This window comes from Pinus tabuliformis, chromosome 9, assembly GCF_031772625.1.
Source record: "Pinus tabuliformis cultivar Carrire ecotype Pingquan chromosome 9, CPIR1, whole genome shotgun sequence".
Taxonomy (NCBI): domain Eukaryota; kingdom Viridiplantae; phylum Streptophyta; class Pinopsida; order Pinales; family Pinaceae; genus Pinus; species Pinus tabuliformis.
The window spans coordinates 1,884,492,833-1,884,503,584 of NC_142307.1; the positions used below are offsets into that span (position 1 = coordinate 1,884,492,833).

General features: G+C 37.2%; 1 protein-coding gene across 1 annotated transcript; it reads right to left on the reverse strand.

Moving 5' to 3' along the window:
- Positions 1 to 383: 383 nt before the first annotated feature.
- LOC149156453 (uncharacterized) lies at positions 384 to 782 on the reverse strand. Its single transcript, XM_089444758.1, has one exon. The coding sequence runs from the start codon at positions 780 to 782 to the stop codon at positions 384 to 386; it is 399 nt and encodes a 132-aa protein (XP_089300884.1).
- Between the last annotated feature and the right edge of the window lie 9,970 nt (positions 783 to 10,752).

A 10,752-nucleotide genomic window follows, 5' to 3' on the forward strand; every position in this document is an offset into this window, starting at 1 on the left:
GCGAATTCTCTGCAGTTTCATTTAACGACCTCCTTCCTTTGTCTCGCCTTCCTCCTTTATGATTTCTCCTCCGCCATTTCTCCTCATTTATCTTCTCCCGATTCTTCTGCCACCTACCGTTTTCATGACCGCCCACCTCCCTTTGTCCTTTTTCTGTGCCATCGTAGCCACGTCCAATCTCTGCATCACTACCTCCACCAACTTTGTCTTTCATTACTTCATCGCCGCTCCTCCTTGGAATGATATCCTTTCTGCTGATCTTTCTGTCTGCCTTCATCATTACCCCTATTCCTTTTGCCTCGTCATCATCCCTTACCTGATTTGTATTAATTGCCCTGATCGCCGCCATTATCACCCCGATCGGGGGTCGCTGGGGGTCTTTTTTATTGTGTTGTGGTTCCATTATGGTCCTGAGTGATTATTGTAGTGAGTTCATCCCATCCCGGTTTATTCCTTATTGTTGGCCAGCTACTGTCGATCCTTTCCCCCTGTTCTTTACATCCCCAGTTTGCAAGGTAGTCTGCAGCCTTGTTTCCTTTTCTCCTGACGTGGTTAATGATTTTGTATTCTATTCTCTTTAAAATTTCAGCCAAGTCTTGAACGATCCCTGCCGTCCTCCAGCTTCTTGCTACTTGCTCCCAGTCTTTCCCATTGTTGAGCTTTTGTAGCATTTCCACTACTATCTGTGAGTCGCCTTCTATTTCCAGATTTGTGTAGCCATTCCTTACTGCTATCCTTAGACCTTGATAAACAGCCCACAGTTCTGCTTCATTGTTGGTCATTACGCCTCCCCATTCCGCATACACCCATCTTGTGTGTCTCTCACTGTCTCTAAAGATGCCCCCAAAGCCTACCGGCCCTGGGTTCCCTTTGGAAGCCCCATCAAAATTCAATTTAATGAAATTTCGCTCAGGGTACCTAAACTATTCTGGACTCTGAGTCTGAGCTCGTTGCTGTATTTCTTTTCTAGGATACACCATGCCGAATTCCATATTTAGTTTTGCTAAGATTCTTCCTTCTTCAGGGTTCACTTTCCAATCATCCTCCTCCCAGGTCTCTGCCAGAATGGTCTCTCTAATTGAGTTTTGAATTCCTTTCCAAATCTTTTCTGGAGTATTGGTCTTGTCTAGGAAAATCCTTCGATTTCTTTCCTTCCAGAGAAGCCATATCACAAATCCTATGGCTAGATTCCAAGTTCTCCTTACAACCTTACATGAGAATTGTCCCTTACCCCATTGAAAGATAGTCTTTTTGATGTCACTGGGATCTCTATTTGATTTTCCGAAGAGACTTCTGATCTCTTCCCATTGATGCTGAGCGAATGGACAGGAGTTCAAAATGTGTTCCTGGGTTTCGATCTCCATTTTGCAAAGGCTGCATCTCGGGGGTCCCAAGAAACCTCTTTTCTGAATCTTATCCCACGTCAGGATCCTTTCTCTTCCAACTAGCCAAGCGAATATAGCTATCTTCGGCCACCACTTACTATTCCAAATTATTTCCCATTCTAAGGCTTCTTCCTCCCTCTCCTGGTGGGTTGTTAAATAGTAAGCTTCCTTGACTGTGAAGGCCCCTCTTGTAGATTTTCCCCATCTGAGAATATCCGGTCCTAATCTAGCTTTGATTTTCCTTGACTCCAATTCTTTTATATATATTCCTTGCTGCTCTTGATCGATATTTTCATCCCATTCTTCTGGTTTTCTCCATATTCTCCATATCCCATTTGACTCCCCTTCTTTCCAGTAATCTCTTACGTATTCTCGCCCCTCCCTTACTGCCTTTTGATGTATACTTTGCAGGGCTTGTATACTGACCATTTTGTTTCTTTGTTGCCACTCCTCCTCCCAAAATCTAGCAGTACCTCCTCCTCTTATTTCCCAAAATGCATAATTGTTTATGATGTTTCTGCTCTGACTTGCCAATTCCCAAATTGTAGACCCTTTTGGGGTTTCTTCTACTCTGAGGATGCCTGCCATTGTTGCAGGCATATTATATTTCTGTGTCCATATTCTCTTCCATAAGTCATTTCCTCCTCTCATCCACCTCCACCACAACTTCGCTCCTAGCACTTTGTTCAGGATGTCAGGGTCTCTAAGTCCTAATCCCCCTTCTTCTTTTCTTTTTGTCAAGCTTTTCCATGAAACTAGTGCCCATTTCCTCTGCTGCTTTGGCCCTCCCCATATGAATTTGCCAAATATTTCCTTCATTTTAGTGCAAACCCCTTTGGGGACAGCCATGATTGATAGAGGGTAAATTGGTATAGCTTGAAGGACTGATTTCAGTAATACCAATCTGCCTGCTATGTTCAGCGATCTAAAAGACCAACTTGCAAGTCTATTCTTGAGCTTTTCTATGATTTGCTGCCAGTTTGCCAATCTTGTAGGGTTTGTATCTAGTTGATTCCCCAGGTACTTTGTTGGTAGTTCACCATGTCTGAATCCTAGCGTTCTGGTTAGATGAGCCTTGATCGTGTCTGGAGTGTTGAAGATGAAGGTGCATGATTTCTCTTTGTTTATTTCCATACCTGATGCCTCCATAAACAAGTCCAAGATCCTTTTAACGCCCCTTACCTCCTTTATTGATACTTCACAGAAGAGCATGATGTCGTCCACAAACTGCTGGTGGGTGATGGGCAGATTGTTTCCCCATAGCCTTAATCCTTTAATTTTCCTTTCCCTCAGTTCTTTTTTGAAATACCTTCCCAGACCCTCCGCAACCAGTATAAATAAGAAAGGGGATATAGGATCCCCCTGTCTTATTCCTCTAGTGGCATTGAAGGTTGACGATGGCACCCCATTTAACATGATAGAGAAAATAGGAGTTGATATCATATTATAAACCCAGTCTATCCATCTACTGCTAAATCCGAAGGCCGCAAGAATTGCCTTGAGGTATTTCCAGTTTAAGCGATCATAAGCTTTTGACAAATCTAACTTTATCATCATCCCTCTCTGTTTTTTCTGTTTTAGAGAATGGATCGCTTCCTGGGTGACTACTAATCCATCAAGAATTTGCCTTCCCTCCACAAAGCCGGTTTGCTCCGGTGAGATTATGCTAGGGAGGATGGGTTTTAATCTTTTAGCCATCAGAGTGGCAATTATTTTGTATATTACATTGCAAAGGGCAATTGGTCGAAAACCCTGGGCAGTTTCTGAATTGGCATTTTTAGGAATCAAAGTAAGGAAAGTAGAATTGAGACCCGGCCATACCTTTTGTTTTATGCGAGATTCCTCTACTGCCTCTAGAATCTCTTGTCCAAGAAAATGTCATCCTGCTTGATAAAACTCCGTTGTATATCCATCCGGTCCTGGCGCTTTGTTTTTCTTCATACCCTTCACAATTTCCTCTACTTCCTCTAGAGTGGCTGCCCTCATCAATGCCATATTTTGTTCTTCTGTTATTATTCTAGGGATCTCTTTACAGATAAGGTCTGTAGCCACTTCTCTGTCTACTTGTGGTTCTGTTAATATGTCTTTATGGTATCCTACCAATACTTGCTCAATTCCTTCATGTTCTATTATCCTTTCTCCTTCTTCGTTTTTGATGGAAAAGATCTTGTTCCTTTGCCTATGTTGAATCATAGCTTGGTGGAAAAACTTAGTGTTTCTTTCTCCTTCGCGTAACCAGTTTATCCTAGATTTTTGTTTCCATAGGATCTCTTCCTGTTTCCTCCGCTCTTCAAGTTGGCTCATTATAATTCCTTCTTCTTTACTTCTTTCCTCATTTTTGCCTTCTGTAATAATTTTTTGTTGTATCTCTTCCATTTCTTTCTCTAGCTTCTGTTTTCCCACCATTATATTCCCAAACTCCTCCTTATTCCATTTTCTGATTTTCCCTTTGAGTTTTAACTGAAAAGTATGCATCTTACCTTTTCCTTTTTGTGTACTTTGAGTCCACCATTCCTCTACCTTAGATAAGAACTGAGGATTCCTGAGCCAAAAAGCCTCAAACCTGAAGGGTCTTTTGAGGGGGTTTTTCTTAATATTTATTTCCAACCTGATCGGCCAATGATCTGAACCCATCGCCGGCATGATTGTGGCTTCAACAAATACATCCCTGTTCATTATTTGTTCTGATATAAGAAATCGGTCTAATCTGGAAGCTATTTGGTTTCTTCCTCCTCTTCGGTTATTCCATGTGTGGATGTCGTTAATTGTTGGGATATCTACTAGTCTTTGTTCTGTAATCATCTCATTGAACTCCTCCATGTTTTGATCCGGTCTACTTATGCCTCCTCTCTTTTCTTCTATTGTTCTGATCATATTAAAGTCGCCCCCTACTATCCATGGTATTCCAGGAAAGATCCTTCTTGTGGATTGCAGATCCTTAAGGAAATTTTTCCGCTCCCTTGGTATGTGCGGCCCGTAGACTCCTGAGATGAGAATCCATTCCACTGATCCTGTCATTCTGAATAAGCCTGTAAGGATTCTGGGAAAGCTTATCTAGTTTTCAAACAATACCTCCTCAGGGTTCCAGAGGATTGCAAGACCCCCCGCTGTGCCACTCGCATCCTGACCCATCACCTCGTATTGTATTTTTTTGTTTTTTTATTATACCTTCTAATTGTTGGGAGCTAATTTTCATCTCTTGGATTATCATTATGCTAGGCTTATCTTTCTTTATCCTCTCCTTTAGATACCTCTGCTTTCCTTTGCTGTTGAGTCCCCTAATGTTCCAACTTGTGACTATCATTTTATAACTTTTTGGATGGTTGTTGAAATACCTCTGAAAGAGGTATAACCCTGCCTGAGTTGACCAATATTTCTCCAACCGCTTGTATGGTTTCATTCAATGTCTGTCTACCTCGTTTCCTGCCTCCTTTGCCAGTACTGTCCATTCCCAGACTTTGGGTTCCTTGCATTCCTATTTGATCTATCTGATTTTCTAAAGTAATTCTTTTCTTTTCCTTGTATTTATGGAATCTCTTTTTATACAATTGCTTTTGGGCTTCCGGGATGAATCTTTCATCAAGATTTTTCCAGTCCTGTAACAATCTTTTCATGATTCTTTCCTCCTCGTTCCCGTTGTCCTTCTGTGTATCTGTCCCCATCTGGGTTTGTTCTGTTGTCATCTCCATACTCTCCTCCATTCCTCCTTCTGCCTTACTATTCTGGTTTAGGTCTGGTTCCTTTGTATCTTTTATAATTTCCATGGGCTCCTCCGTGTTTTCTTCTTTTTCAGACTCCTCTTCTTCCTCCTGTAAAGCCTGAAATTTGTTTTGGCATTCTACTGTTACTGATTTTGCAGGTTGTTGCATCCTTGTTATTTCCTTTCCTGGCCTTTTTTCCTATGGACTTCCTGGAAACCTTTTTCCCCTTCATCTGTCTCTTCTACCCTCCTTTGCTCTTCTTCCCGTTTCTTTGGTGTTTCCTCTTCTTTATTCAGTGGGCATTGTTTGAAGAGATGTCCGTATTCATGGCACCTTCTACATCTGAAGGGTATATGCTCGTAGTCCATTGGTTGCTGCCATATTTCGTCATGGTACTCTAGCTCTATGTACTCCGGCAATGGTTCTGCTATATTCATATAGATGCATATCCTTGCATAGGATGTATATTTCCCTGTTGACTCTGCTACTTTGACAAAAGTCCCGATTGTATTGCCTATGCCTTCCAGGATTTCAAGATCCCAGAACTCCATTGGTAAACCAAATAGTCTTACCCAGATGGGTGCTGCTAGCATCTTTTCATGGTCTAGATTATATCTGTCCTCCCAATGCCTCATAAATAAACCAGCATTATTCATAAAATATGGTCCTCCTTCAAAGGTTTGTTCCTTATCCTCCAGATTTGCAAATATCACTGTAAAGAAACCTTTTGCCCCTAACTTTAGATCTATATGCCCTTTCGGCTTCCATCTTTGTTGTATCCACTTAGCTAGGTCCCTTTCCGACAACCAAAAACCTACAAATTTGCATATCAAAGCATGGTCTCTCATATAACATCTGTAGTCTTCAAGTTTGTTGTTGGGTATTACATACCTTGGTTTTTTCTGAGCTCTGGGAAGACATCTGCCCCCAAGCTTTGTTTGCCATCGATTCCCCAGTACTGGCGCGTCTTTGCTATTCTCCTTTGGGTTTCTCTGCATCCCGCACCCACTTGATTCTCCCGCCGCCATATTTTTGTAGGAGGGGATCTCTCCCCTCCCCAGCTCCCCTTCCATGGTGTCTTTCAGTCCTTTCTTGATTTATTAACCCTCCTCTTCTTATTATGTCTTCGCAGGTCCGTTTGCGTGCAGAAGATTTGCCCTTCTGCCCTTGTCGCCGTCGCTGTTCCTCTTCCAGCCCTGTCTCTGTTAACCCTAGGTTTTCAAAACCCTTGCTCGACCATCATCGCTCCCTCCTCTCTTGTTTTATATTTATATTGATTATTTAATATTATTATATGTGTATATATATTGTTGTTATATTTTGTTTATTATGTCATATTATCATATTTTTATGATATTTACATATTTTTAAATGGTTTATTAATTTACTTCCTTTTTCTTTTTCTATGTATTATTATGTTGTTGTAGTATATGCTTTATATATATTTGTATTTATTTATATATGTATTATGTATGTTATATTTATTTGGTATATATTGTTTATTATATTGTATTTTATTTATATATTTTATTTATTGTTTTATTTTGTTATTTTATTATTTATTATATTTATATATATTTTTTATTATGATGATGATGATGATGGTTAACGTCCACTCAGACCAAACTTTGGTTTATTGGACCTAAAGAAACAAATTATTTAGTTTGATTTAAGATTTTATTCCTATGCTCAAACAGCTTGGAGAGAAGCCTCCCGAGTTCACTATAATTTTGACATCATAAAAGGATAGGAAGGTCAGTATTGCGACAAAGATTATGAAACTGAGATCTAATGTAGTTGTACGTAGGGCACTCCGAGAGGAAGTGGTTTTCATCCTCAATGTCCCTATTCTCACAGAGATGGCAGATCCTTTCCATCCATGGTGTTTTAGGAATTGCCCAACGACCTGTTTCACTATGGAGCTCATGAGAGTTCGTTCTAAACATTGCTATATTAATTTTCTTCTTTGAGCTAGTTAAAATAGAGAGATACTTTTGATCTTCTAGGGTGGGGTTGATGACCTTCTTATAATAACTTAATTTTCTTTTAGCCGCTAAATCTTTCTCACACCACATTTTTTCTTTGAACTTAGAAGTAACAATATTTTTAATGTTATTAATGCCTTGCAATGCATCATTCTCACTGATCTCCCAATAGTTTAACCAAGCCCTGTGTCTATATATTATGTTGTTTGTTGTTTATGCTTCTTTTTATATTTTTTATGTTATATATTGTAATTATATATTTTTTATATATTATTATGTATTATAATTTTATGTATTATATATTTATCATTCTCATTTGAATTTTTATTATTTTTAAATTTTTATTATTATATATATGGATATATTTATCATAATTTAATTTTATGTGTATTATAAATATTTGTATATGATATTATATATGTATTTATTTATTATATTTGTTATTTTTATATTTTATTATGTTTCTTTATATTTATGTATATTATATATTATGTGTTATATTATATTTTGTTATTATATTTATTATATATATATATATTAATATTATTTATTATATGTATATTTTGATTTTTATATATTGTCATGTATTATTATATATATTAAATATATTATATTTTTTATATTTGTATTTGTATTATTATATAAATGTATGTTTATACGTCTTATTATTTGGTTTCTTATGTTATATTTTTTATAATTTTATATATATTGTTATTATTTATATATGTAATTATATATTATTATTAATTTTATTTTTATTTTTGTAAATTTATATATATGTATATATGTATTTGTTATTTTATATATATATATTTTGATTGTTTATATATATTTATTGTTATATATATTATTATAGTGTATGTTTATTTTTATAAATATATATATATATATATATATATATATATATATATATATATATATATATATATATTTTATTTGTATTGATATATAATATATTATTTTTTTTATATATAATTTATTATATAGTTTATGATGATGATGATGATGGTTAATGTTCGCTAAGACCAAACATTGGTTTATCGGATCTAAAGAAACAAATTATTTATTTTGATTTAAGATTTTATTCATATGCTCAAAAAGCTTGGAGAGAAGCCTCCCGAGCTCACTATAATTTTGACATTGTAAAAGGCTAGGAAGGTCAGTATTTATATATAATATATATTTATTATTTGTTATTATTATTATTTATTATATTATATTTTATATATTTTATTATGATGATGATGATGATGATGATGATGGTTAACGTCTGCTAAGACCAAACATTGGTCTATCAGACCTAAAGAAATAAATTATTTATTTTGATTTAAGATTTTATTCCTATGCTCAAAAAGCTTGGAGAGAAGCCTCCCGATCTCACTATAATTTTGACATCGTAAAAGGCTACGAAGGTTAGTATTGTAACAAAGATTGTGAAACTGAGATCTAATGTGGTTTTACGTGGGGCACTCTAAGAGGAAGTGGTTTTCATCCTCGATGTTCCTATTCTCACATATGTGGCAGATCCTTTCCATCCATGGCCTTTTAGGAACTGCCCAACGACCTCTTTCACTATGGAGCTCATGAGAATTCGTTCTAATCTTTTCTATATTAATTTTCTTCTTTGAACTAGTTAAAATAGAGAGATACTTTTGATCTTCTAGGGTGGGATTGATGACCTTCTTATAATAACTTAGTTTTCTTTTAGCTGCTAAATCTTTCTCACACCACATTTTTTCTTTGAACTTAGAAGTAACAATATCTTTAATGTTATCTATGTTTTGCAATGCATCATTCTCGTTGATCTCCCAATAGTTTAACCAGGCCCTTGTGTCTTTATGCCACCCCCGATTGAGCCTTAGGTGGTTTTGGTTGGAATTTAAAGCTAGCTTAGGATCGTCTATGTTAATTTATTTTATATATATTATATATTTGTTTTTAAGTTTATATTTATGTTATATTTTTCCGAAGAAAAAGCGAACTTTTTATTAAGAAAATAAAAAGTTACATTGCATATGCTGTAAGCATTTCTGTTAATTCTGATGACTGCTGTTCAATCATTTCAGAGACAAAAACTCTCAGACTTTTTGACTGACTGACTTCTGGAAGTTAATCATAGACTGCTGTTATAAAGTTCAGATTTTATCTAAGTGACCATCCTCCCTTCAGGAGGCATCCAAATTTTGACCAAAAAAATTTTTAGGGTCTCCTTCAAAGAAGGAAAACAACCCTTTACAGATCTGAATGTTCATTGTATCCGGCTGATAAAACATTAAAAGAAGATTTTCTGTTTGTAAATACAAAACTATATATATGCTGATTGTAAAACAGTGATCGCAAGAGCATAAACAAAAAAAGAGATACTAGAGGCCGCTGTCACTGGAGATGCTCAAAAGGAGGCTGATCAGAGGGAAAAGATTGTCCCTGTCGTTCTTCAATTACTTTCCAGATTCCCATAGCTTGCTGTAGACCTTCTTTAGAAAGCTGGTCTGCTGCAGTGTTTTTGTCCCTGTAAACATGACATATGATAAGGCTGATAAATGATGATTTTAGAACCTGAATTTCTTCCAAAAGAATCTTCAAAATTTGATTTTTGCATGAGGTTTTCCCATTGACCCAGTTTATGACATTCAGAGAATCTCCGAAGATCTGAATTGAGAAGATGTTTCTTTGAAGAAGCCAACAGAGGAGAAGACGCAAGGCTGACAGCTCGGCAAAATTGTTAGAGCCTGACCCTAAACCTACGGATGCTTTTAGGGAATGATCAGTGTTTAAATGAATACACATTCCTGCACCAGCCCTGTTATTTTGAGATGCTCCATCGAAAAAAGCCCAGGGGATGCCTTCCTGGATGATTGCAGGCTTGTGATGGGTGTGGGAATTTTTAATTTCTGGGGTAGGAATAGCTGAGTAAATGGCGGCACAGTTAGTTGCAGTGACGATTGCCGGCGTTTCCTTATCTTGAAACAGACTCCTATTCCTAGCTATCCATACCCCCCAACAGAAAATGAGAGGGAGGTTTCTCATGTTCCCCTCAGGATAATTCTGCCACCACCTTCTCCAAGCTTCTTCCAAGGGTTCGATCCCCCATTCTGCCTTGATGCTTAGCAAGCTGTTTGTCTCCCCCCAAATCTTTTTTGTTTCTGAGCAAGAGATAAAAAGGTGACTTATTGATTCCTCTTCTGACTTGCACAAAGGACACCTCCCTGGCCCAACCATATACCTTGCTTGCAGAATATCCCATGTTGGAACTTTTCTTTTTAGCAAACACCAGAAAAAGATCCTAGCCTTGGCTGGACACTTTAACTTCCAGATATGTTTTGACCACCACTCTGGTTCTCCCCAACCTTTTCTTGACATTATGAATTTATATCCACCTTTGGGGGTGTATTCTCCTGATTCTCCATGAGCCCAAATCAGCATGTCTGAATCATCTTTAAGCCTAACATTGGATCGTTTGAGCTCTTGGATGAATGAGTTCCATTCATTCCTCCACCTGATGTTTATTCCTAGCTCTTCACCGTCTTTCCAGGCCTGTCCCCACATAGTAGAGTGACCTACCTTCTCCACCTGATTTAGAGTATAAATGCCCTTACTTTCCAAATGTCTGAGAAAGCCTGGGGATAAAGCAAAGTTTTCATTGCAGCCTACCCATGGATCCAGACCTATCCTCAATTGCCT

What these genes read in the sequence shown, in the direction of transcription:
- LOC149156453 (XM_089444758.1), bottom strand. Translation starts at nt 782, where the DNA reads ATGACCAACAATGAAGCAGAACTGTGGGCTGTTTATCAAGGTCTAAGG.